We start from the raw sequence: 27,884 nt of genomic DNA, 5'->3' as shown, positions 1-27,884 counted from the left end.
AAGACCGTCTTTGAAGGCAGCACGGTCGCCCCTCAACTTCAAACTCTGCCGTCAGAGCTGCGATCGGGGGTTCTTCCATGTGCCGGGCCATCTGCGGTGATGTCATCGTCACGGTGGGCGTCAGTGGGCGGTGCCGCCGCTGCAAGCTCCGGTCGGAGGCTGCAGCTTTGAAGGAGAGAGAGTGAAAGTTTGCAGAGAAGGGGAGTCAGCAGCTGTCTGTGGGCTCTTTTTTGGTTTGTTGCTCTGCAGCCCACGGGACACGGGACACGGAAAGTAAGTTGCACTCGAGTTAGAAACATGCGAGATTTACCTCGGGAGTCTAACAGTTAGAGCTTAAAGCTTTTGCTTTTCACAGTGTCAGGTGGTTTTTTTGCCCAGCGACCATGCTGCAGTTTGCATTGTGTTTGAGTTTAAGGGATTATGTATCACGCCTTCTTAAAGCTGGCTGTGGGTGGATCTGAGCTAGAATTGGAGAATCAAATTAAGTTGTTGCATAATTTTAAACCTCTTCAACCCAGCGCACTGCATTTTGAGGACTACTTACAGTAGATTGGTGTTGATTTAACCAATTGCTTGATTTTCAGAAGTTGCACTGTAAGCATTTTTGATGATAAATGTTGAAGTCATTCATCAAGCAATCATTTGCTGTATTGTCTGTAACTTTAAAGTGAGACTTATGGTTTTCTGGATCACAAAAGTAAATCCATTTGGGGTCTTTGATGAGACAATATAGGAAGATAGCAGCTTAGACTAGAACTTTTACTCGGCTTGTCTATTTGATTTCATTCACCAAACCATGAACAGATTCATCTAGAAACTAATAATCTTCATGATTGGAAGACTGGTGGACCTTTTTGATACAACATTTTCTCATTAGAATCAGGTTTTTGTTTATTTTGAGTCGGTCAAAATGCTTTAAAAAGCTCTAACCTTATTGGGCTCCAAATAGCCCTGCTCTCTGTGTCCACATGCAGTGAAGCTCTTTTAAGGGCTTCTGATGGCGCTCAAGAAGACCAGTGAACATTCTTATGAACTAACACTTTGACCTTTTTAACAATGGTCCCCTCCAGCGGGAGGAGGCACTCGTGCTTCTGACTTCCATTCGTGGCCTAACCCTTGACAGCATGATGGCTCTGACAAGAGGAACGTTTGAATGCATTTAGAAGCACAGTTTCTGTTCTCCATCTGATCCGTGTTCCTTGGGAGAAAGGTTTCCGATTTCCAGGTCCCCGGTTCAGGGGGAGATCGTGTAAATCTCCTGAGAGTGTTGTTTTTGCTGCAAAAGGGGAGCCAGAACGTCCTGGATACCTGTCTCTGTTTGGATCAGATGTCGACAAGTGGCTGAAGCTTGTCAACATGTAACTCTATTTTAGTATAAAATGCCCTGTGAACGTTCTATGAGCATCGCTTAAACTGAACTTCCGTTTGTATGCATACCGCCCGTGTTATATCTAATGGAAATATCACTCATTGTATGTGGACCCACTCTGGGCTCAGATCCATCTGTGCGTTTTGTAATGTGTGTGTGTGTGTGTGTGTGTGTGTGTGTGTGTGTGTGTGCTGTTTCTAGCTTGTGTAACCACTGCCACGTTACTATGAGGCAAGTAGAAACCCTCCACTGGACGGATCATCTGCCTCCTTGCCAGATGTTTTCACATGAAAGTGCGGGATTTGGCGCACATGACATTACGCATTGTTGGGTGGTGGAAATACGGCTGTTGATGAGTCTCTGGATGATGTCAGTTGTGTTCAGAGTCTTATTTTGTCCGACCGTGAGCCTGTGGTTTGAATTGTGATTTACTCTCATACACCGGGGCCTGTCGCCATAAATCATGGGTTTTTCTGTGGGAGTTGGTCATTACATCACCCCGCAGCTCTGTTTCAGGCTTGAGGCTAGATATCTGTTTGACTCATTTTCTGAAGTTAGTGCAAAGGGGATCATCAGATGATTCACTTTTTAAATGTTTCCGCAACTGTTTCAGATTTAAAAATATCAAGCCACTTTACTCCATCTATTGATTATATATATATATATATATATATATATATATCGCAATAGTAATAGCCCTAGCATGTTCTAATAATGATCATCATGGGACATTTTAGCATTTGCGTAATTTCCATTTCGACAGCTATAATAAGAATGCCGTATGTTTAGCGTTGAAAACCCAGCGGAGCAACATTAGCACTTTGCCGTTGTTTATTTATATTCTCACTTCGTTGCGTGGTATGCACCATCTTCAGAGCAAAATATCTTGCTTTTGCCATTCTAAATGCTCGTCGCTAACTTTGTGTGCCGTTTGCCGCACAGCGAGAAGCACACAGAAGGTTTATTGGAGCCTTACCATTAAAAACCGCCTGCTGCTGCAATTGATGTAGATGAGAGCAGGAGAGGGAACCAAAACATACGCCTCCAGGCTCTAGAACCAAACCAAAGATGCTAAAACAGGAAAAGCTGATCATTTTCTTCTCGCCCTCTTTCCTGCTGCACAAAAAACATTGAATCTGTTTAAAGCATGAAAACATTGATGGGTGCAGCTTTAATATTATAAATATACCCTAAGAGGAACAACAACATATCAAGCTGTTTGATGGTGCACTTTAGTCGGCCTCTCTGTGCCTGGAAAAAGGCTACTCCCAATCTCAATGTCCCCAGTTTGTACCACAGGCTTCTGGTTACATATCAGCAGTCAGACCCTGATGACGTCATTTGGAGCTCTCAGACTGTCAAATTGGTGAACCACTCATTTAATGCCCCTTCCAAGACGTGTTCTTTAGGGTGATTCCTCTCTTAGAAAATCGACTGTCAATCCAAGCCTCCCTTTTCTTTTGTCTTTTTGTCAGTTCCGATCACCATGCCGACCACCCAGTGCCAGCCCCGCTGCGCTGTCCTCCTCTTGGTGCTGCTGCGGCTGGCTCTGGCCCAGTACGAACACCTCGGCTACCCTCCGGGTTTCCCCAACCCAGAACAGGAGCAGTACAGCGCCCCCCAGCTGGCGCCGGACACGCCCCGCATCCAGCTCCGCTTGGCGGGCGATAAGAGGAAGCACAACGAGGGCCGCGTGGAGGTCTTCTACAACGCCGCGTGGGGAACCGTCTGTGACGACGACTTCAACATCCACGCCGCTCAGGTGGTGTGCAGGGAGCTGGGCTACCTGGAGGCCGTCTCCTGGTCCCCGTCCTCCAAATATGGGAAAGGAGAAGGTAGGGAAAGGATTGGCCCTGTTTTGTCAACGTATGTGCCGTTGTCGGGTAGGAAACCGTCAGGACACAACATGTTCTTACTCCACAACTGTTCAGCCCTGCGCTTTGGTCTGTGTCACTCTTCCCCTCTTCAGATGCATGCGTCGACACGAACGCCGGCATCGTGGGTGAAAGTCCTGCGTCTGTGTGTTGAACCCTCGTAGTCTGAGGCATAACCGCTGACCAAGCTGCCCTCTTGGACCGCAACGTCATATGTATAAATATTAGGAAACGGACCATTTTACGCACTCCGAGGCTAAGCTAGCTGCTAGGCTACTTCCATCTCAACATCTACCCTGCAGAGGACATGAACAAACGTTTAATCGTGATTAATATATTTCAAAATATGCGATTCATTATTTAATTGTTTTATATAATTTATATTATATCATCATAAAGCTTCTGGTTACAATGGAAAACGTTCCATCTTTAACCAACGCTGGCTGAAAGTGCTGAACCCGTGTGCATCATCCATTTAATTTCCCACTAATTTGTACAGCAACGTGTTGGAGACGGCTTCATGGTAAATGTCTCACAGCCTTCGATGAAACTCCTCTCCATCAATGCACTGATGAATTTCTCTTTTTTTTTTTCTCTTGCAGGACCCATCTGGTTCGACAACCTGCGCTGCACGGGCAAAGAAAGGACGTTGGCGCAGTGTCCTTCCAACGGAATCGGCGTCTCGGACTGCAAACACAGCGAAGATGTGGGCGTGGTCTGCAGCGACAAGAGAATCCCGGGCTTCAAATTTGTCAACACCATGCCCAACCACGTCGAGGTGAACCCTTCTTTCTCACTCCACCAAGCACGCCTTTCTACATCTACACTTGCTGTCTTTATTCACATGGCATGTCAATTATACATTACATATATTACTATGCATATAAAACCCTGTTCGCATTTGGACTACGAAAACATTACTGGCATCCTGTTGGTTTTGGTAATGGTTTGTTACTGTTCAAAGTGGCCGTAATCAGGCGGTGTCTTTATGGAAGAGGTCACAATGCTCATTATATGTTTAGCATCTGGTTTCCATCAGAGAGCCGAGGCACAGCTGGATACCAGTGGGATCACATCTCACGGGCTGTTATTAGTGATGGATTTCTGAACTTATTTAACTATCGAAGCCCCAATGAATAAACATTTACTGCATTTATCATGCATCTCATCAGCGTAGAATTGACAAATTAAAACAGAACAAAACAGAAGGAAAACTAAAAAGATATCCTCACTTTATTGTTGGTGACGTTCCAAATCGTTGGATACTATGCTGCCACAATGCAGTATTGACTTCTCTAGCGTTATAAATCAGACCAAGTAAGTAACAAAGGTTATGTATAACAACTTGTGGAAAATCAGAATGACCCCGATGACCTCCATCTGGGTTTCCTTTCAGACTTGACATAGGTCCTCCAGGGTTTTCAGCAAACGTTACATGATTTTCATCACAGGAACAGTAGCACTCCTATAACTCCTTTGAGGGATAAATCTTACCTCTGTATTGGCTGGAAACGGCTCCGGTCACTTAAAGCTATAACTCCCAGTGACTCCTGCTTTAATAACAGTCCTTTCGGAGTAGCGTGAAGTGAGAGTGTGTGTCAGGGAAAGGGAAGTTAAACTGGTAATTGTTGGCTGTTGCACTCATAACTGTCGGAGCCCGGTCCTTGGATGAGGTTCTGCCGAATAAGCTCCAACCTAATAACCACCAAAAGCAGAAAGCTATCTCTCTGCTCGCTTTGCAGGCCTCACAAAGTCCACATTCCAACGTTATGAGCAAACTGCAAACCAGAGCTAAGTCTCTGTCTCTCTCTCTCTCTCTCTCTCTCTGACCCACTCCTCTACTTCTTTAAAAAGTAATAAAGCATTTAATTAAGCATAGGGCACTCTCTCTAAACATAGTCCCCCCCCATCCCACCTTTTCCCTCTTAAAAGACTTTGTTACAAGGCACCGAAGTGAGAGAACAATGTGAAAGGAAGGGGTTTCCTGTATTGACGTCACATGTTTCCGTGGCTTCTCTCTGCTCCACAGAGATTTATAGTGAGGTTAAGCTCATTTTTGTCTGGCACGGTACTCACAAGCCTATCAGCGTCGAGCTGACACCTCGCGTCCTGACTTTGTAGAATCCGATCTGGTGGAAGAAAGCTGTCGGTGAGCACAAAGAGTTCTACCTCACATTTGCACAGGGCCCCAGACAGAAAATATGTGGAGAAGTGTTCCATCATCTATGGCTCACCAAAAGGGAATCTTTGCTATAAACAATAACGTCGCATCAGGAGTCATGACTATTTCAAGTGTACTTGAGCAGACCCAAGTTCAGTGATCCATCCAAACTCCATTCTGAACACAAGCGTTGTGAAACATTGGAGCAGGTCGACTTGTAGCCGAAACTAATGGAGCATTCATCCAGACTTCATGCAAATCACCGCTATTGTGTTGATATTTTGGTATTTTTCTCCCTGCGCAATCTAACTGCAGTAGATACCAATCCAACCCCCACCTGTAGATGGTGTGTAACGTCTACAGCTGCATCATGGGAGAGGAGCCATGCAGCCGGCTCCCTTGGGACATGGTTTGCGGAGGTCAATGGTAACGGCCATGATTCCCCCGAGCTCCACTGGAGAGGTCTAGACGTCTAGAATCGAGTGAGGATGGCAGCTGAAATCTACCAAACTTAGAATAAGACTCAGCTTTTCCATCCACCGGGAGGAAGTCGAGCACAGCTTGCCCTTATCAAAGAAAGTGGCACTGACTCCCCCGCGCTCCCTCCGCCGCGTAATAGCAGCCATGACGACATGTTGCGGTGCGGGATGATTGGGACCTTTCGGTGTGGTTAGGAGGCTGCCTGGAAAGGCACAGCCAGCCTTCTCAGGTGATGCTGACCTCATCGCAAGGGCCAGCCGCTCCAACGCAGAGGAAAAGCCCAGAGGGGGGGGGGGGATCTGAGAGGGAGGTGAAACACTAACCCTTGCATGTGCGTGTTGTTGACCTTTGACACGTGTGTTGAGGTTTCTTCTCTGGGACTTCTTTGTCCTCTCACATTGTTGCTCAGTATATTTACCTTTGTGTTGCAGTCAGTGCTGCATCTCTGGATTATTTACAGTCTCTCCACTGTTTATTGGTGTGTTCCTGTGATGCTTCGATGAAGTTTGCAACATTTGGGTTTAGGCAGAAATGGCTACGGAAGTCTGACCCATGGATTTTGCGCATGCATTCCATTCCATTCCAAACCAATTTGAGCATTAAGACATTCCAGGGCTTGGGAAATGTGATGTTTGGCAGTGCCTGTGTAGCCGCTGGTCTCGCAGGCCGCTTTTATCCAAATTATATGAAAAGCTATGGTTTGAGTTTTTTTCAACCTGATTTATTCTTGTCACCCTTCAGCAAGGTAAAAACAGCAGTGACAAATGTCTGAGGAGCGGCCGGTGAAAAAGGGAGACTCTTAGTCATTCGTGTGGAAATGTTAACTGGTGGGGAGACTTGGAAGGGAGCATTATAGAAATGTCTGTTGCGCAGTGGAGAACGGCTCCACGGTTGTAATTAAGGATGAGTATTGTAATCTTTGTAGCTTTTTTTAGTGCAAACCTCCTCAATTATGAATCATCAAAAGCTTTGGAAATTGGGTCATGAGGTTGAACCCTCGCGACGTATTCTCACAAACGGGTCTGTTGGCTTCATAAAGACGACTGCTCTGTGAAATACTGCTTATCAGTGACTTTGACTTTCACCCACGTATCCCAGTAATAAAGCTGTCTTTCTTCAAATGGCGCCGTCGGATGGTCCAGGCGACATAACGAATCATTAACTATCCTCCGCTCCTCTTGCACACTACTTGACCCTTGCGCCCAGTATGTCTTTGTGCACATTTCTTAATACGCTCAATGACCTCTCTTGGTTGCAACGATTCACAGTTTTTCAAAGACCAATTTTATTGTTTGGCTCACTGCTGACTCCTCAGTTCCTCTCGAGCAGAAGAGTGATCAACAACTGATTCAGTTGCAAAAGGCATTTCCTAAAGACATGGGACATCTAGTCCGTTAACACCACATTTTGAGCCTTTGTCGTTGTTGACCGAAAAGTTTGCTCTCATACCACCAGATTATTTCCATACCCAGTTATAAGGTTTGAAGATGAATAAATCCCCTTATTTGCTGTGTTGGCTGCCATCTTGTTTATGACAAGATGTGGTGGATTGAACTCTTCTGTAAGGGTGAGGGAGACACACCTCGAGATCTGAACTTTGGCTTTAAAAATCAAAAAGTACATTCATTCATGGCCATAGTTGTAAATGGACGACTTTTTGGCCACATTTCTAAAATGCCACAAGGGCCAGTTCATTAAAATAAGTTCTTTGCGATGTTAAACTAGATTGATGAAGTCCTCTCTTCTGCATTTAAATAGGTCCGGAACTCTCCTTTCCTTTTGCATTCTCTCCTCAGCCCTTCAGCTCTTCTGTCATGCTCCCTCGTCCCTCTCTCTCTGCGCTGCTCTCCCTCTCATGAGTAGAATACATGCAGCCATGAAGTCACCCCAAGCAAAGTTTACAGCCCTTGTTTCCCCCCCTCTTTGGCCTTGGGGTCAAATCTTCCGCTTCCCTCCCTGTAGATCTCCAGAGGTTTTGCAGCAGGGCGCCATAAATCGCCCCGTCAGCACATTCGCACTATGACCGTGGATTATTACGTACATTTTGTGTCACAACCTCCAAATGGTTTTAGCGGTTTAATTATTTAGCACGTGGCTGTTGGATGTTTCCTCAGCTATGTAAAAGCTTTCGCCCCTAGGCATCACATTCCCTCAGTGAATGGAGGATCTGACTCCAGGCCCAGCTTGCTCTCACAGACAATGCAATTATTTCACGTTTAAGTAAAACCCACATCAACGTCATGAGAGTTATGCCTTTATTAATTCCATCAATGTTTTTCTCGCTGTGCGGAGATGGAATTTGTCTCATTTATTTGACGGTGATGAAGAGGAATGCAATGTTCTCTGAAAGTTTTTACTTTCCACATCTTTTCATTTCTTTTCTTCTTTTCGGATTTCTCCACAGCTCTTCCTTTCTTTTCTCTGCCACGATGTGCAACAAGTGTCACGTGTGCGGACAGGCTTGTTATTCTATCAGCCTCGGAAATACTAGTTTTACAAAACATTTACAGCCCAACGTCAAATAACACTAACCCTAACCAACCATCAATTCCATCTTATGACCTTTGTCATGCTAACAGCGAGAGTTTTCTTTTAGCTGCTAGGAGGCTTCAGTAATGGTGAGGTCACTCAGCCCCTATTGGAATATGTCATTAACTTTGGTCAGCAACTGACTTGACTTTCTTTCTTTTGTCAGCAGGAAATCAACATTTGAAATGTTGTCAGTTGGAAAATACATGTACAATTTTTTTTCATTTTGCTTAAATGTTCAAATCAAAATTTAAATGTGTGCTGGTTCATAATGAATTACCAATACAACTGCTAAATCAGCAAATGTTGGCATTTAGCTCAAATCACATAAAGATTAGTTGAAACATTTGTTGTGCATTTAGTAGGTTTGTTACCTTTGTCAGCTCTAATCATTATTTAATATTTTAACACACAACAGGGCTAAGAATTATAATTTTAAAATACAGAATTAGACCAGCAGTTCCCACCAGCCAAACCTTTGAAATCACTCCCAAGTGTTAATACGGCTTAATTGCCGTATGAAAGCCGTTTATTTCCATTTACTCATTGTCATTGTAATTTATCCCCTAGTGTTGTTGTTTTTGTAATGACTGTGATGCACAGTCTGTTAACAAGAGCTATTTTAATAGATTTTTTTTCAAAGAGGAACTTCACACTGTGACATCTAGCATTCTTATAAACGCTATCTCCGAAAACACTCGCCGTCCTGTTGGGGACTTGAAAAAAATGTTGACAGCAGACGTGCCTGAAAAACGTCTGCAGCTCATTAGAAGTCTTAGAAAAAGGCAGCCAAATATCAGGCTGCATGTGAACCCAGGCTCTTTGTGTTTCGTTTGTGCACGTGAGGTGATTCCTTCTGGCTGAGAGACTTCTATTGGAACCATGTGTTCTGTGCACTTTATCTGTTCTGGCAATGGCAGCCTCAACTCCACCGTGGAATGTAGAGGAAACGTGTGTTGTGCAACTGAAAACTATGGCACACGGGTCACGGATGACTGTGGAGGGGGTTTGGATATTCTGTTATGGATGTTGTGCTTCGTATCCCACTTGTTGGGAGGGAGGAAGAAATGACTGGGACCTGTTATTGTTGTTGGGCCTTTGGTCTTAGGCCATTCTCCTTTTTTCAGAGACATGGTAAATAGCCAACATGCGTCAGCCCCACATCAAGTACAGAACGTACCATCCGTTGCCCTTGCCAAGGGCTTTGGGGAATCTTTATTAGTGTTGCCCCACACTTCAAGCACCATCCAGACACTGACCCTAGCTTGTAGAGTATTGATATGATTCATCAACCAACTATTGTAGTCATGGCTACTAAAACCATGTTTTTTTTTCTGCTTCCCTGCAGTAGGTCTGGCTTTGACCCACTTGACTCCAACTGACCCGTCGCCTCTAATTACATGACCATATGTGTAGTGGTGTAATTAGTCTTCAGAATCCAGCAATTTAGGCTCAAAGCATAGTAGCATAATAGAAACACACGTATCTCCACCTTGAGGTAGCTTCTTTGAAACAAAGCCGAGTTGCAAAAGATTGAGGCCCCACTCTGGTCCAACTGAACCCGCTAATGGCTTTTCCAGAGATCCAGTAACAGGCCCCTGATCCCAGAGCATGCCGAAACAAGTACACGTGTTAGACGTCTCTTACTTTCTGCATTCAAATGATCATCTCTGAATATCTGAAGGTAGGAAAGGAACAACTTGGACCTTGAAATGAATCAGAAAAGTATCTTTTTTTTCAGACTCTTCTAGTATGTTCTGTTACCGGGCAGATACGGGTTTGGCATGGATTTATTTACTTTTTATTTCCCCCAGATTTCAGGTCAATCTGTTTAATGCAGAGAGGAGAGGGTTTTGTTTATCTGTTCATGATGCAGTTCATTGATGTTTAAGCACCAGCATGTCCAAAGCAATGGTGGCCAGGACCTTCAACTGCCACCGAGCCACGTACCGTACATCCACTAAATCTACACGAGGTCACCATCGCCACATTTCCAGTCATTACTGGGTTCCATGATTTTAGCCTCTATCCAGTCGAACCCTCTGCAGTCCAGACCTCGTTGCCTCTGACCAGAAGGATTAATGTTATTATCTTTCGGGGCAGAAATGAGTGAGCAGGGAGACTGATGGTTTGTACCTTTCCCTCCGGTGGCCTCTGCCCCTCCCCGAAGGCAAATGCCAATTCACAAAGCTGCACGTTGTCATTATTCGATGGTTCTTCTTGGCTGTGTATGTGAACTGACTGAACTGGCCCATCTGTTGAGCAAACCAACGTGCTCCCCACCCCCAGCGGCCGCCGGACTGAGCTCCCTTCCCTCGGTCTGTACAGTCACGTAGTACAAGAATGTGGGTTTGGTGTATTGGAGGGTAAAATGTTTATTTAATCCCTACAAATAGTCTGAGCAGAAAGGCTCCGAGCTGAATTTTGACCCTGCTGGGTAATACGTTTCCTACTCTTGCACTGATAAAAAAACATTCTTGATAGAAAATTATTGAATGGATCAATGTTATGAATAGACACTACTGATAGTGTATCATATCATATTTTAGATTTTGTTCAGACAATATGTGTATGCTATATAAGGCCTTGACAATAAGTTCTGTAAAAAAATCTTTTCCACCCAAGGTTTTTGGCAGAAAGCAATTTTTGACGTTCACTCTCTTCAGAACAATTCATTTTTTGTAGAACCCAAAATCCAAACTGACTAATTTGCCTCAGGGGTTTGCAATCTGTACGTATGTGACATCCTCTGTGGCGGAACCCTCACGTTAACATAGAAGAAAATGCTTGAATAGAATTGAGGGTTACATCAAGCCACCCCTCACTTCCCCTCATCTTTTGTGAAGAAGTGCAGCCTGGATCCCAAAATCAGCTGTAACCACGGGCAGCTGGTTGCTCAACGGGGGGGGGGGGGGGGGGGGGGGGTGTTGTGAAAGTAACCAACACAAACTAGCTGGTGCTCTCGCATCGTATGGAACTGAAATGGACCACGGGCCTCTTCTACTCCGGGTCGAGGTAGACGTGGAGCAGCTGGAAAGAACTCCCTGTCCCTTTTAATAGCTTCTCACTGCTCGTGTGCTGATTTTGTACAAAAACATTTTTTTCTCTTTCAACGGATGCCTTCCAGTAAAATATGTTTCCATGGAAACTCTTTGACACTCTCAGCTCCTACAGACAAACACGGTTTCAGGGCAGCGAGTGGTGTTGTTAACAATTAATAAGGTGATTTGTCGTAAAAATGTTTGAGCAATCTGGAGGAGATTTGCAAGCAGCGCATAGGGGGAACCGAGGCGGTGGGAGCAGCGTGGAGCTGGCCTCCAGAGTCTTTGATTGCGTGTTATGTAAAACAGGAAGTGCTGTTTCCAGACAGATGTATAGCCCGTCTATGCGACCAGAAAAGAAAAACACTTGACCCTTCATGGCCCCTCTGCAAGACTAATGCATGCCTGAAATGAACCTGCACAGTTTGTCGACTTCACATAAACAGATGTACTTACGTTGACAAATGGCATGTTGCTAAGAAGAACAGAAATCATTTGTCAAAAGCACCAGGTTTTACGTTCGTATGGCAGTGATTAAATCAAGTTTCTTGACGACTGTGCACATTTTATTTTTGTCCACAGAGCCTTGATATTCAGGTGGAAGACGTGCGCATAAGAGCCATCCTGTCGTCCTACCGCAAGCGGATCCCGGTGACCGAGGGCTACGTGGAGGTCAAGGATGGCGGCAAATGGAAGCAGATCTGTAACTCGGAGTGGACGCAGCCAAACGCCAGGGTCATTTGTGGCATGTTTGGCTTCCCCGGGGAGAGGAAGTACAATGCCAGAGTTTACAAGTGAGTGCTCCACTGCTGTAAGTGTACTCCTGTGTAATCCAAGAGCAGACAGAGGATTTAGGGAGAGGAGACTCTAATGAGCCAGATAATGGAAACACAATTATATTTCTCAGATTAAATGAACTCATCTCTCAAAATTGTTAGTTTTCAAATTAGTCACCTTATTAAGTTAACAAAATCAACTTTTTATTATTATTATAAAAAACATCTTCATTAGTCTGTTCTGTTTTTTATTGACTTCAGCACCTTATTGATGTTAAAGTTTTAAAAACAAAGGAATTCATTAACATTATGAATTAAGAAAATTGTCTGCAGGACATTCAACAAAGTGAACCAAATTTCCCCCAAGGACCGGATGTCGAGTGTCAATGATTCAACATTTAATTCCTCAATGGCAAACAAAAAAGAATTGCAATAACACACATAACTGTAATTGTTGTCACAAGACAACACTTCCTCCAAAAGTCAGTGCAAAGGGTTCAAATACATTGTTTCATGTTCTGATGTGTGGATCAAGTGTTTTACATCACAAGCCTTACTACAAGCACAATGAAGCTCAACCTGGCCAGGGCTGTGCGGAATGGACAAATATCCAAATCACGGTGTTTAGAAAGATTATTGCCGGTATTTGACGGTATTGCTTTGTCCACTAAACACATTAATTAAGTGAATTAATGAATGTACAATTATTAGTGTTTACAAATTGTTTGTGTCACTGTTGTGTTGTGGTGTGGTGTTTTCCCCTGTTAATGAGTGTTTGTTGTGGGTTATTCAATGTTGTTATAAAGTTAAAACCATGACTCAACACACGCTGCACGCTCGGCGATGAGGCGTAAAAAAGCCATTCTGCTGCCTGTTGTTGAGGAGCAACTTGAGTTGTTATGGCGCAACACCGGTATGAACGGTATGTAAAAAATATACTGTAAGGAAGCCTTCTACTGTTTCAGCCCTAAACCTGACTCCTGCACATCCACGTGAGTGCATTCCCCAAAGCGACTACATCTTGCTTACGTGAGGAAGTCACACACGTTAACCCCGGCTTACCAGAAAACACTCACGGTTACCTGGAATTTAGGGCCTGTGCCCGGGCTGGAAGTTTCCTCTGCGTGAGGTAACCACAGCACAGCGGCTCCCTCACTTTCCACCTACGTGTCAGGCCCGTGAAACATCTGTTTTCACAGGCCGCTGCTTGAAGGAGCCGGTCAGAGCCGGTCCTGATGCCGATACTACTGTGTGGCCCACAGCTTTATCCAGTCCTTGTGACAATGTTTGATAAGGTTTGTTCACAAAGCAGCCTTTGTCCACACTTCTTTAGAATTTGTCTATTTTCTTCTTGGTGCAACAACAACATCTGTGTGCAACCCACTGTAGTTACGGGCGATCCCCCCCCCCCCCCCCCCCCCCCCCCCCTTGCAAGCCATGCCTTGTGCTCCTTATTGCTCTTGGCTCACTGACAGATGAAGATATTTAGCCTTCTATGCAGCCTTTTGAGAGTTCTAGCACGACAACCTCAAAACATGTGAAGATAAAGAATCACTGCTGGAATTATTAGTATTTATTCACTTGCCAATTTTCAGACAGTAACCCTTTAAGAACTTGTTTCCGAAAACGAGATGGCTGTTCTATCCTTACACTTGTTTGAACATTACTACACTACACCATATGTTATGGTAACTATTACTGCCTTTCACAATCCATGCTGAAACTTTCTTTCTGTCTGTCTCAAAGTTACGGGATTTGGGTGAGAAGCCAACGATCTCAGCCTGAGGACCCAAAGTGTATTCAATCATTGCTCAATTTGAACGGCCCTGATATGCATCACAGCTGTGGTCGAATTGCATTCGAGAGCATTAGTTCCAGATAGCTTCCGGTCTGGAGCTTCCCTCTCGCTGCTCCCAAATGAAAAACAAATGCAGAACGTCGCAGTTTGAGCCATTTCTTTATTCATTTGTTTTTCCTAATAAATACACTAATAATTGGGGAGGAAGAGATCAGTATCCCACCAGGCCTGAGGGAGAATCATTATCACAACTATTGTCCATGTGGAAAAGGGTGAATTCTTCATCTCTTTGCTAACCTTTTCACTTAATTATACAATTTGCTAATAGCATTGTCCTTGTCTAATTTATGTGGCCTAAAGATAAAGCTTTGTGATGACTCTCATAAATTAACTCCAGATGTTGATAAATGTCCCGTAGATCTAGAATTTCAATTACAGTGTATCTTATCGAATTGTCCAAATTTCATGACTTTTTGTCACCTGACAATAGGTAAACGTTACACACCTGTTTGGCAAGTTGCTATGCCAACTCTGTTTTCCCTCGGCTCTTAAGCGATGCTTCACTCAGCAGCTGACCTTTAGTGCTGTAAAACTGTTGAATAAGCTTCTTTTCTTTTTTTGCCAAAGGAGCTACGTGCTCCAGCTGACAGCTAGGAGGGGTTTAACCTCGTCAATAAAATGTGTTATTACAGGTTATGTTCTTATTAAACTTGTAAAGTTGCAAGCTGTGAAACCTTAAACAATTGGCTGGAAGACTCTCAGCAGCATAACGCACGTTACATGTGGCCATTTAGCATTTTAGATTTTCTAACGTGCAGGTGTCTCATTAAAGAAATATTGGGATTGATTTGACCAGTTGAGGATCAAAAAGCTTTGTTAACCCCCTCCTCCATCTGTGCAGGATGTTCGCCCGGCGGAAAAGGCCCACATACTGGGACTACGCCATCAACTGCACGGGCAACGAAGCCCATTTGTCCAGCTGCAAACTGGGCCGGTCGGCATCCATGAAGTCCAATGGGAGCTGTCCTGAGGGGTCGCCCGTGGTGGTGAGCTGCGTCCCCGGCAGAGACTTCGCCCCGACGCCCATGACGGGCTTCAGGAAGGCCTTCAGACAAGAGGTGAAGTGCGTTCTTGGCTTGGATCCTCTCCTTATGGTCTGTTTACATGCTTTTGCAGTTCGACTTGAGCATTCAGTCCCCTCCTTTTTGATTAGGTATTCGTGCTTTGCCTAATTGGCCCTGCAGAGTAACGGTAAGTCCACACAAGAGACTGATGTTTGCTATTCACGGCCACGTTGTGTACTGCAGCTGAAGCCCATTCGGACTCTTGGTTGCCATCGAAATGAATGATCGTCAGCGTGGGGTTTCAACAATGACACGATGTAGGGAAATTCTGGGAACACGTCAAGGAAAAACCTGTTTCTCCGGAGAGCGACAGTGTGAGCGAACTTTTACTCCTTACAGATGTCAATAAGCAGGAATTAAAAGCTGCAGCATTACCACTGTCTTTAAACATTGGACACAGATTTAGATTTATTCATTAGAGTGAGGAAAATTCAAATCCTCCAAATGAAAGTTGGGTTGTGTGAGATTGGGTTCCTGACCTTACATTTGCAAATCTTGAGGATTTGGTGCTGTGTCTTTTCATTCCTAAACAAATAAACCATGGGCCCAGGAGCGTGTGCACAGACGCATGCTTTCATGCGTTCGGTTTATTAGGGACATGGATTTTCAGTTTTATAACTTTGTTGGAAATCATCTTGAGATGTTTTCAGCATTTCTTTGTCATGATTTTATCTGCAGCTGTTAAAACAGGTGTGAATTTGAGTTTTCTTCTCCAAACCATCACTAATATCTGGGTAATTAGTGATGGTTTTGTACAAGAAACCGTACGAGAAGCTTTGTTATTCACAACAGTGTACTTCTGATTTTCTTGGCCACACATTCATCCGGTAGTTCTTCTCAACATGACCACAGCGCTATAAAAATAAATGTTTTTCCCAGATCGGAAGCTCATCAAACATGAGTGGACTGACTGGTCCGGCATCAGGAAGCGGTACATCCTTCTGGTTTAGGGTTACCCAAGTGCTCCATGGCACGTACCCGTCGTAAGTCTTCCTTTGACATCCCACTGGTGCTGTTGTCTTGCTGATTCTGACCTTTGACCTCGCCGGTAGGTAAAAGAGGGATTTTCTTTCTTCCTCATGACTTTTCCTATTAAGAAAGTCTATTTTTCCTCCAGGTTTTCAGAGGATTTAAAACTCACTCATTCCGTAAACAATCACAAGAACCTTATAAACGTGTGTGTGTGTGTGTGTGAGATCCACATTCCACTGTGAGGTTTGACCCCGCCTGCCCTCCGTCGCGTTCCACAGCAGAGCGCCACATGTCACGTTCACAATTTTCCAACATGCTCGACAACACTGACTGAACTGAATTTGAACCTAAAAGCAGAAATCTACCTCAAAAGGCTTTCGGTTGTACAACAATGAAATACCTCGGCCTCAGTGATGACAGTTCTTTCCTTCTTTTTGTGAAACATTGCCTCAGTGGCAGCAGAAAGGATTTCATGACTGGGCTCACATATTATGACGTCTGCTTTTGACTTTAGGAATACTGATAGCAGATTAAACTGGGACTAATGTGTTTACTTGTAAAGCTAAACACTTCCACTTTGTCTAAACAGTTAAAGAGAAAAGCACATTTTCAGCATGTTCCATAAACAAAAAGCCACCCAGTCTGCTGCCTCAGCTTCCACAGAGAGGGGAAAAGCCGAGGTTTCAATCCTTCACACAAGTTCATCCTTTTTTTTTTTAAAAGAACCACAATTAGATTTTCAGCTCCCACAGCGATGTCTGCGTTTTTTTTCCCCTCTCCAGCAACCGCTGGTTCGCCTTCGCGGGGGCGCCATCGTGGGCGAGGGCCGAGTGGAGGTGTTGAAAAACGGGGAGTGGGGCACCATCTGCGATGATAACTGGAACCTCCTGTCTGCCACCGTGGTGTGCCGAGAGCTGGGCTTCGGCACGGCCAAAGAGTCCCTGTCCGGAGGTCGATTGGGTCAAGGTAAACCGCATTTACATCCTTACACTGAAAACAAGTTCATAAAAATAGGATTTTTAAAGTCTCTACTTGCTGCGCATTCACATATGCACGTTAATCGTGAAGGAACAAGAAAGGGCAAAAGGGCTTTTTGACTGAAACTACAGTATTAAACTATTCCTCATCTAAGCTGGACTGCTGCATCAAGGGGAAAAACATGAAAAAGTGTATTGCGGGCAGCGACAGCCTGGAATAACTACATGGCTGGCCTGAATCTGTCCCATGCCGACAGGCTCATAATGACTGTCTTTATTGTTGGAACGACCCAGCATGTATATTTCCTACATGGCACAAAATGGAAGGTTATGACTGTGTGGCAAAACCCACATATCCAAAACACTTCAGGCAGTATATCTGGCCTTTAGGCGCTCCATCCCCCCCCTGCGGGCCACTGATCCGAGGATCATGAGCTCACAGACCTGATCGGGAAAGTCATTTTAGGTCGTGGCAGATATGGTTAAGTATGGATTCTTGTCCATTCAATTTGGATTTGACTTGCCGAGGAAAATAAGGGATAAGGCGAGGTTATGTGTAGCTCACCTGGACTGCAAACAGAGCTCTTCTGTACCAGAACTTAGGGTTTAGGTCTAATTATTTTTGTTGTGATGCTTGGCTGTAAAAGGCTTCCCATGTTGGATTACACTACATTAAAGCTGCACTCTGACAATACCAAATCAAAGTCCTTCAAACCCTCCGCTTCTGAAGAGTGAAGCCAATGCTGACGTGCCTTCAGCCTGCACTATGTCTAGTGGCCAGCAGGGGGCCACTCCTTTTGGTAGCAAAAATAAGTCTGAGAAAATGACTCTACTTCTTAGTTAGTAAACACTGTTAGTCTGAGTTTATGGTTTTCCATTCTTATTATTGTTAACGAATATCTTCACCCCCCGGCCCTCTCTTGTAAATGAATAGAAAAATGTATAATATGATAATATACGGGTCTTGACATTTGTTAGTTTTTCATACTTTGAAGGATAAGGACAAGTTTCCTTCCTCCTAATGGAGGCCTTCACTTCACTTTACGGTCTCTTTCCAGGCGGCACCTGCAGGCTTCTAACACGTTTTCCAGCAGGTTTGGGCCCCTCCTCCCTCCCCATCAATAACAATGTTCCACTGACCCACTTCTAAATTATACACTCTGCAGATGTAGAAGGTTTTATACCCTGAGCTCACCTGTTATCAGGATAAACTATGGAAAAAATGTGTCCTTCAAAGACGCATTCCAGTGACATTAGACATTATTTTCCAAACTTCATTTTCCTCCATGATTTCTCATTTCTCATCATGACTGTCCGTTGAATAGGAAGCTTCAGGTGCTTAGCTTAGCATAATGATTGGATAGTCAGTTTATTTCAGGAAATCTGAAATGGTTCTATAAAGCGTCACAGGCTGTAACCATTTATCAGCCTTGCAGGGGACTTCTCTCTTTGCTTGTTGCCTGGTAACCTCACAGTAATATGACTGTTGCTTGTAGGGTGATTTATTTTAATTTGGGCAAAGCCAGGCAAGGCCTTTTCTATGTCCTGCTTCCAGCGCTTATGCTAAGCTAACACACATAGCTAGAAATGTTTTTAGCTTTAACCGGCCTATTATTTCAAGATCCAACTCTGATACCTCTGTGACATTGGTCTTCCGCCCTGGGTTTGAGCGGGACACCGTTTGAGAGGAGAGTTTCTGCCCTGTGTGTGTCTAAGGCATGGGCCCGGTCCATATGAACGAGGTGGAGTGCTCTGGATTTGAGAAGTCCATCACAGAGTGTTCCTTCAACAAGGAGGCTCTTGGTTGCAGCCATGAGGAGGACGCGGCCGTGAGGTGTAATGTTCCTGCGATGGGCTTCCAGCAGTCGGTGAGCCCCACAAGACACAGCAGCAGCGTATTCTACCCAGAATGACGCAGAAAATGCAGATGTTAATGAGTTTATTTTGCACATCATATCTCTATAGCACAACAACCGGGACACCGTTGAGCTGCAATAGTTCACTTTGTTTAGTTCAATTAATGGGTTGTAAATATATTGCATTAATGCGGATCATTTCATGGTTGCTTGCTGCATATTTGCATCTCTTGCGCTGCTGACACATTTCCTCACATCTGGTGTAAACGTCCACTACAGTGGTCAAAGGTCAGTTCAGGGTGACATTCCATTTTGGGTCGAGACCCAATTATTCAGCCGCAACATTTAGGACTGACTTGGACCAATGGTTGGATAACCGAGGCGCTAATTCTAGTTCCACCACATTTAACCGCCTGTTTAGGTAGTGCATCCTCGTAGGGCTCCAAGTCACAATGTAGTATTACATGTATTATACCCATCATGCACTAATTACCTTTTCAAAAGCATCGAATCGTTGGTTAAATAAGACTTGACGTCATCCTTTTTTTAAAAATGTATCCAGTCGAACATCAGCGAGTCGCAGTGCGGGTTCAGCCTCTAACGAGCTTCCTGGTCCCATGTAGCTGCGTCTGAGCGGAGGTCGCAGCCCCTTCGAGGGCCGCGTGGAGGTGCTGGTGGACAGGAACGGCTCTCTGGTGTGGGGGACGGTGTGCAGCGAGAGCTGGGGGACCATGGAGGCCATGGTGGTCTGCAGGCAGCTGGGCCTGGGCTTCGCCAGCAACGCCTTCCAGGTCTTTTTCTGCCCAAAAGTTTTATTGTTACAGCCTTTTAAGTAAATATCTGAAAAGAATGAACCCAACACAATGTGTGTGTTGTGTTGAATGCTAGTGTAGTCTATCAAACTAGGAGCACGAATCTAAATGTTGAATTAGTGCTTTTCTTTTGCCACAGCTCGATCCCCAGAGTTCTGATCAATCACACTTAATGGTAGTAGAAATAGAGAAAGCTAATTGAGTTTAGTTAGTTAAGTTACCTGCAGTAATAGTTGTCACAGGTCAAGGAGTTTCCTTTAAACACTTCTCTATTGAAACCTAATCACTGATTTACTTTCTATTCATACTTGTAAAGTTAATCCAAGATTTCACATGACTTGCATACCAGTAAGCATTGAAGTGCCTGAGAATATAAAAAGGAAGGCTGTGCCCTCTAGTGGTCAATATACAATGCAGGCTTTTCTTCACAAGGCCCTCATCACTCTAAAGCGATCACAGTGAGCTCCTCACACATATCTGCCGGTAGGTTAGGCATCTTTTGCTTAATAATCATCCTAACAACATATTGACACGACCCAAAAGAAACCACCGTTAAAGCAACATGTTACCTTATTTTTTCTGAAAGCTTGATTTGTTATGTCCTCAATGTCATTTGGGTAAAACCAATAAACTTTTTACATTTGACTTTTACTGTAATTTTTTAAAAGTAGATTGTGTCTTTTTAACTGTCTGTAAATAATTTGTTAATAAATATTTAATTGCCAAATCAGCCCCGTATTAATGCATTAATAATGATAATAATGATCACGTGATACGATTAAAAATCAACGTTTTATTTTGGGTGGTTTATTACTATGGGTCCACGGACACATGAAGTTATACAGATTTCAAAGCCTTTGCACAATTAATTATAAAATAATATTGGTAAAATGTACTATGTACTTTTGCTGAAGCCCAATTTTAAGAATGTTTTTCCAATATCTAACTGAGTAAAATCCTCCATAACCATAACTGACTTCTAACAAACTTAAAAAGATCATTGTGATCAAGGTTTTTTGTTAGCTCAACATCAGACAGCATTTGAAACAAACTGTACATCCGCGTATAGTGGAATCCAACCCGAACCACGATGTGCTGTCCTCTCAACAGGAGACCTGGTACTGGCCCGGAGAGGTGAGTGCCGACCCGGTGGTGATGAGTGGCGTGCGCTGCTCCGGTACGGAGATGTCTCTGTCCCACTGCCTGCACCACGGGGCTCACCTCAGCTGCGCCAAAGGAGGCGGACGCAACGCCGCCGGAGTCTCCTGCTCGGAGAGTAAGAAACACACACGGATGCGATGGCTGCTGGATGAAGGCCTTTTAGACGCAAACGGACAAATGGGTCTCCTGCTCGTCCTTCCAATCCGAAGTTTGGCGGCTCGATGCCCGACTCTTGCTTCTGCATCAGTGTCCATGTGTTATTATGTGTTTAGGTTGTGGGTGTTGGCTTGAGGGCTGATGGGCGGTAATGATAACACGTAGCGTTAAAGCAGTTTCAGTAGTTCGAAGACTAGAGAAGAGATAAACAAGTGCAGTACGTTGCTATTTAAGATCTGACAGTTTGTAGGGCCGTCAATCAAAGAATAAAGGAAAGAATAAGACAAAATATTTTAACACCTTTCCATTGAGCTGTTAAGAACAGCTTAAAATGAAATTATTTCTGCATCTGGAGAAGCCACCTGGGAGAAATGTAACTCAAATATCCCAGAAGGCTTTGCAGTTTGACACAGAAACCGCTTATTTACATGCCGGAGCTTTTCCGTTTCTCCATGTGTCTATTGATGTTTCCGTCTCCTCTTTGATCTCCCCCCCCTGTCCACAGCGGCTCCCGACCTGGTGTTGAACCCTCAGGTGGTGGAGCAGACCACCTACATGGAGGACCGGCCCATGTTCATGCTGCAGTGTGCGTACGAGGAGAACTGTCTCTCCTCCACCTCCAGCCAGGCGCCGGCCAACTCCTACCGCCGGCTGCTCCGCTTCTCCTCCCAGATCCACAACAACGGCCATTCCGACTTCCGGCCCAAAGCCGGCAGACACTCCTGGGTGTGGCACGACTGTCACAGGTCAGCTTCAAATGACTCTTTTAATGCGTCCTTGGCTCCAAGAAATGTTTCGTCTCCCCTCACAGGAGGGAAAACCTGGCCGTTGTTGGAGCAGGGATCACATGTTGGAATCCACGTTACAGAACAACGAGCCCACTGAAATGCATGTGATGTTTAATCATCCAATATAATTAGTGGAAGCAGATGTAACCACTTTATATTTCAGGAACATATACATTTGAGCTTATTCTAAAATAATAAAGTTCAGAGTGAACCACATTTGAATGATTCAACGGTCCTTCTGGGGCACTTTTAACCTTCAGTACCCTCTGCCGCCCTGTGATTGGACATGTGCTGTCGGCTATACAGGTGAAACTCGGAAAATTTGAATATCGTGCAAAAGCTTATTGCTTTCAGTAATTCAACTTAAAAGGTGAAACTAATATATTAGTATATACATATATATTATATAGCCATAATCATCAAAATTATATCAAATAAAGGCTTGTATAATATCTCACTTTACATGTAATGAGTCTATATAATATATTAGTCTCACCTTTTAAGTTGAATTACTGAAAGTAATAAGCTTTTGCAGGATATTCAAATTTTTTGAGTTTCACCTATAGCCTCTGTACAAAAAGCCCCACAGTGGTGTGGTTGTGTTGGCTGTGGGGACAGTTCACACAGCTACCAGCTCTCCACGTGTCACACCTTTGGTCCTTTGCAAAACCTGGAGCGGTGTGTCGGGCCGTATAAAAGAAAATGGATTGAAGATGCCAAGTCTTGTTTTTCCTTCTATTTTTGCCTCAGTGGGGTTGACTGTTTCCAGCTCGTCAGACGCCTCTTTTTATGTAAAACAAACGTGGTCAGATTTGGCGGTCAAAGGTTAAGGTCACCGTGACCTCACAGAGCACATTGGTCACAACTCGATATGCTAATTGTGACAATGTCACACAAATGTCTAAGGAGATAAAAACTGTGACGTGGTAACCGTTTGGACAGCCATGGATGTAAACTGTAACTGGGCATACAGCAATGGGATATTAACAACAATAAGTGCCACTGCTGTACTGTGCAACATTTTGAGCCTGTCTGGGTCTGTGAAACTGTTTTTGTGTCCGTGTGTGTAGGCATTATCACAGCATGGAGGTGTTTACACTCTATGACCTGTTCACCCTTAATGGAACCAAAGTGGCAGAGGGACACAAAGCAAGCTTTTGCCTGGAGGACTCGGAGTGTGATGAAGGTGAGCGATCACTGTTTTGATTCCAATATGTGATTATGTTTGAACTTTTAAGTGTGGTGGAGAAAACCCCTTTTCACAGTCAACCAACAATGGGCTTTTAAAGTAAATGTATTCCTGGTAGAGCCACCTTCCATCAGCAGACTAGCGGGAAAAAGTGGAGCCAGTATACCAATATACTGAACATTATTTTGGATGTTTTTACTCCAGCTTCCTCCTACAGTCCAAAGACATGCGCTGGTGGAACTTGGGTGACTCTAAATGGCTCGTAGGTGTGTGGTTGTTGGTCTCCGAGTCAGCCCTGTGATTGGCTGGTGACCAATGCAGCTTGTGCATCCCTCACTCACCCGATGTTGGCTGGGATCGACTCCTGCCCCCCCTGCGACCCCGTATGAAAGATACGCAGCTTCGCCGATGACCGACTGCGTTTTCCTTGCTTTGTTATGTCTTGCTACAGGTATTGAGAAGAGGTACGAGTGTGCTAACTTCGGAGAGCAGGGTATCACTGTGGGCTGCTGGGATACCTACCGACACGACATCGACTGCCAGTGGATCGACATAACTGAACTCAAACCTGGCGATTTCATATTCCAGGTAATGTTTCCCAATAAGTCCCGTCAATCTCTTTGTACAGATCAGTATTGGCACCACTGGCCTCTCACAGGAACCCCCCGTACACGTTCTTCCTCTCACAGATAGTCATCAATCCAAACTATGAGGTACCGGAGTCCGACTACTCCAACAACATCATGAAATGCAGATGTCGATATGATGGCCATCGCGTGTGGATGTACAGCTGCCACAATGGTAAGACCTCCCCATTATTTTGATGAACATCTACTATCCGCAAAGTTTTCATGAAAAGAGAATTCAAAGGTGCCAGATGTCAAGACAAAACATCCTTAATCTCTGGAAAAGGCCTCTAAGTAGACATCAAGTAGGAAATGATCTCTGTGAAGTGCTGTTAAACCTACGCTGGTAGGCCACTGCTACTATTTTCATATTAAATGTCAAATTGCCTAGACTGGCACAAAGCAGGGGAGACATCCCCCCCACGTGTCTCACCGGGGCTGATTGAAGGGGTTTGGATCAGAGGTGAAACGAGGGCTAAGTGGCTCTCTCTGTCTCTGCTAGGTGGCTCATTAAGCACTGAAACAGAAGAGACGTTCCCGGGCCTCCTCAACAACCAGGTGACCCACAGGTAAAGAGCGAGCAGTGCAGACGGGGCATCCGCGGCCCGCCGACCACTGCGCACCACTTGGATTCCCCCCCCCCCCCCCCCCTGCCCCGCCCCCTGGCCAGCCCTGCCTTTGAAAACACATCTTTTGGATGTTCTCAGTTATCCACGAGGCAGCTGATTTTCTTCTTCGACCCTTCGTTCTTCTTTACATACACGTCCCCGCCCCCCCCCCCCCCCGAGTTGAGATCAAGGAAAGGGCAAAGCTCTTCTTGTGCTATGGGGATTTTCTTTTTTTTTAATTGATTGATAAAAGAAGCCTGCTGGGAAGGTGCAGGTGTTTTAATCAAAGTGCAGCATTGGGGAATGTCATCAAGGTGAGTTGTCTCTAAAGTGCAGCACTTTAGCAGGAACCCTGCTGCAACGCTCTGTGTTCAAAGCTCACCTCGGACAGGTTGGAGGTCAATGCCAGTGGCCCCCCCCCGGGGAGGAATCATCGATAACACCAGTAGTCTGTCTCTGGAAGCTAATGCAGCAGCATTCTTTCACTTTCGTAGAGTGCCTTTTACCCACTTAGGTTGACACACACCGAGTTTATGCTATTCAGGCGGACTGAGAATTCATTCTTTGCGTCAGTTCTTGAAGAAGAGGAAGAAGAGGAAGAAGAGGAAGAAGAAAGTATCCTTTATTAATCTCCGTGGGGAAATTGCTCTCCGCATTTAACCCATCCCACGCAGCGCGAGCTGCCGTGAAGGCGCCCGGGGAGCAGTTAGGGGTCGGGTGTCTTGCTCAGGGACACTTTGACACTGGACATGGAGCAGCAGCTTGGGTTCAAAACGGGCAACACCCTCCCTACTCCGTGTGCCACAATTGCACCCTCTTTATTGGACTCATCCAAAAGTGATCCTCTACAGCTAAAATATCACATGCCCCAAAGTCCTATTTAAATAACTGATATAATAAAATAACACATATTCCAGAAAAAGTGGCGGGCCAATCAATGGAGTTTCAGCTCCAGATAAACGCAGTTAATGGAGGTCAATCCACTTCCCAGTGGCAGTGCTTAAATAAACCCGTATTTAAAACATTCGATCCAATCCCAGACTTTCTTCCTCAGTTCGTGGTAATGGGCCCGAGATGAACCACTCCGCTCTGCCACCGATAAAAAAAACGCAGTCAATGGTTGTCCATTCGCCTGTCACCTCAGCTGTCAATCAAACACGTGAACACCCCCTCACAGGCATTTCTTCTTATTCCAAACAGTTTTTATTTCTCTTAATTTGTTTTCTTTAATATGTTTTATTATTGATACAGAGGGAAAAGTGGCAGGACTGTTTTCAGCCTATTTGTAACTACAGCAAGATAGAGCAGAGTTTTACAGCAACATGCTTTGAATAAAGGAGCATTTTCCTCTCCTTTCTATTCAGAGAAAGCTGATGGAATGGCACTTCTCCCCCTTTACAGTCCGAGTTGCAGACATTAGCTAATTACAGTTTTTTTTGTTGTGTTTTATCCCTTGTTTTTCCTTTTCTAATGGTGCTATCGAACTGTTCCTCTGTTTTGTGAGGTTGCAGTGGGCTACATGTTGAACTGCCACATTATGTAAATGGACAGCATACTTGAACAGAGCGCAAGAAACTATTTGCTTTGTGTGTTAAACTATATTAAAGGAGTTATGGGGCAACCAAGTCTTTGCTACTTAGTGTTGTCGTTTTTCTTAATTACCACATTATGTGTGGATTGTTGTATGAATACAAATGGTTGTGTGCATCTCCTCATTATTTTTGACCTTATCAGTGGTGAATTCAAAACATTACGTTAACCTCATGTGATCTTCAATTATAAACCGGTAAACTGCACTAAAGACCCCCCAAAACATTCCCCTTTGCTGCGCCCTTCATCCGAAGCCTAAAACGGTGCAGCACTGACCAGTTGTGGCTCAAATCAAACACCAAATTTTTCTGAGAGGGGTGAGAGGGCTTCATATTCACCCCCTGTAGTTTTGACTCAGTCCTGTAATTTTGTGAATAACATTTGTTTTCATTCTTCACTTATATATATTTTTTGATATTGCCATTTTATATTTTCAAGTTTCATATTTGTATCACATTCATTAAAGCAAGGGAGACATCACACAGAAGAACTATGGACATGTTGATGTTGTTAAACAGAAAAAGACAGCGTTTGTTAGTGACTGTTCACCTCTCCATCAAGTTTGCTGTATCTGGTTTGGATGCTCATTGCTCCTCTCCTCCAGCTGGAGGCGCTGTAGGACAAACCAATAAAACTTGCTTCTTACCCTCAGCAGTCGGGCTTCCCCAATGTATTATCAGTAGCGGATCATTGTTGTAGAACATAAACATTAAAGAGATTCTTTTTTTTTTTTTAATTGCCAAGGCTATTTTTATTCTTCAAATGTAACAACATAACTGTTCTAAAGTATATTGTAAATGTAAATAAATACAAAATCTGTAGCTTTAAACTACAGCATTAAACTTTTAAACTTTTTACAGTAAACTCCCCCTCTGTAAGATCCAGAGGTGTGTACATTCGTTCATTGGAATTTGGAATCTGCTTGTTTCCCCCTTACAGAGCGTTAAACACTCGACAACATCCCAACACGTTGCTGTGCTGGCTCGTAAATAGTGGAACGAGCTCCCCAATGACATCAGGATAGCAGAAGCCTAAACAGCTTGTGACACAAACTAAAAACACCTCTACGGACTATCCCTGGATACAGAACTAGTCATAGTTGTATTTGTAGTAGTACATGTAGAATTAATAGCAGTATAAATACTAGTTGTCCTTTTGTTATAGTAGTAAGAGTCATATCATTTGCAGTGTCACTACTACTACTAGTAGTATTTTTAGTACTCTTACGACCGGCTCGGAAGCCGCAACATAACAATGGACAACAACGCCAAGGTAGAGGCAAAACCCCCAAAGGGGACAGTTTATTGCAATACAGGAACAGCACAAGGTGCAACTCAAACTCGAGACCAGGATCTAGTGGCAGGCAGAGGAGAGAGAGCAAGGAGGCGCCTATATAGGTGAAGGCCACACTTTCATCCAGGTGCCATCAATCACTCATCAGGGAGCTGCAGCTAGGACTCAAACATCGAATACACACATGTACACATAACCGTACACGTAACACTGTCATCTTATGTCTCAACCAGAGTAAGCCAGATTCTATAATGCCAGATTTGGCCCATGTTCGGGCAGCCATGAAAGGGCCAGATCCGGTTTCAGAACGGGTGGCCAATAATCCTTGCTGCCATGTCTCAACCGGAATAAGCGTCTCTCGGAAACTACAGAAAACAGCGGTTCTGAGCCACGCTCTTCCTTCACTTCCTGCTTATAAGTCACCGTTACAGGACGTTTCCTTATTTCAAAATAAAAAATTAGGGCCGGGACTTTAGCGCGTTAATTACGATTACTTAATTACAATGTGAATTAAGATTCACATTTTTACACTTATTTTTTGCACCGCGGAACGTTTCTCACTGGATGAGTTTCGGAGGACCAATTACACTGGAGCACCAACTTAGCGTTCATGACTTCAGACAACAACAAACCACAGTGAACATGAATGAAGAAGCTGACAAGACCTTGTAGGTTGGCCCCATGAATGGGAAATCTTATTATAA

At 44.3% G+C, this 27,884-nt stretch overlaps 1 protein-coding gene across 1 annotated transcript; it reads left to right on the top strand.

Annotated features, from left to right (window-relative positions):
• The first annotated feature begins 11 nt into the window (after positions 1–11).
• loxl2b (lysyl oxidase-like 2b) lies at positions 12–26,594 on the top strand. Its single transcript, XM_037483347.2, has 14 exons — positions 12–273; positions 2,845–3,204; positions 3,846–4,021; positions 12,037–12,248; positions 14,930–15,146; positions 16,907–17,090; positions 18,818–18,969; positions 19,581–19,748; positions 20,880–21,045; positions 21,592–21,832; positions 22,945–23,060; positions 23,515–23,651; positions 23,753–23,864; positions 24,192–26,594. The coding sequence occupies exons 2-14, from the start codon at positions 2,856–2,858 to the stop codon at positions 24,260–24,262; spliced, it is 2,301 nt and encodes a 766-aa protein (XP_037339244.1). The 5' UTR covers positions 12–273; positions 2,845–2,855; the 3' UTR covers positions 24,263–26,594.
• Positions 26,595–27,884: the final 1,290 nt, after the last annotated feature.

The sequence above is a fragment of the Pungitius pungitius genome, chromosome 5, assembly GCF_949316345.1.
Source record: "Pungitius pungitius chromosome 5, fPunPun2.1, whole genome shotgun sequence".
Taxonomy (NCBI): Eukaryota; Metazoa; Chordata; class Actinopteri; order Perciformes; family Gasterosteidae; genus Pungitius; species Pungitius pungitius.
Note: the sequence above shows the minus strand (reverse complement) of the source record. Positions and strands in the feature narration are given on the sequence as shown.

Bases quoted from the DNA above. Each gene is read 5' to 3' on its own strand.
- loxl2b (XM_037483347.2), top strand. From the start codon at position 2,856: ATGCCGACCACCCAGTGCCAGCCCCGCTGCGCTGTCCTCCTCTTGGTG. The intron at 18,970-19,580 runs GTGAGCCCCACA...GGTCCCATGTAG, and splicing joins CGATGGGCTTCCAGCAGTCG to CTGCGTCTGAGCGGAGGTCG. The intron at 23,865-24,191 runs GTAAGACCTCCC...TGTCTCTGCTAG, and splicing joins GATGTACAGCTGCCACAATG to GTGGCTCATTAAGCACTGAA.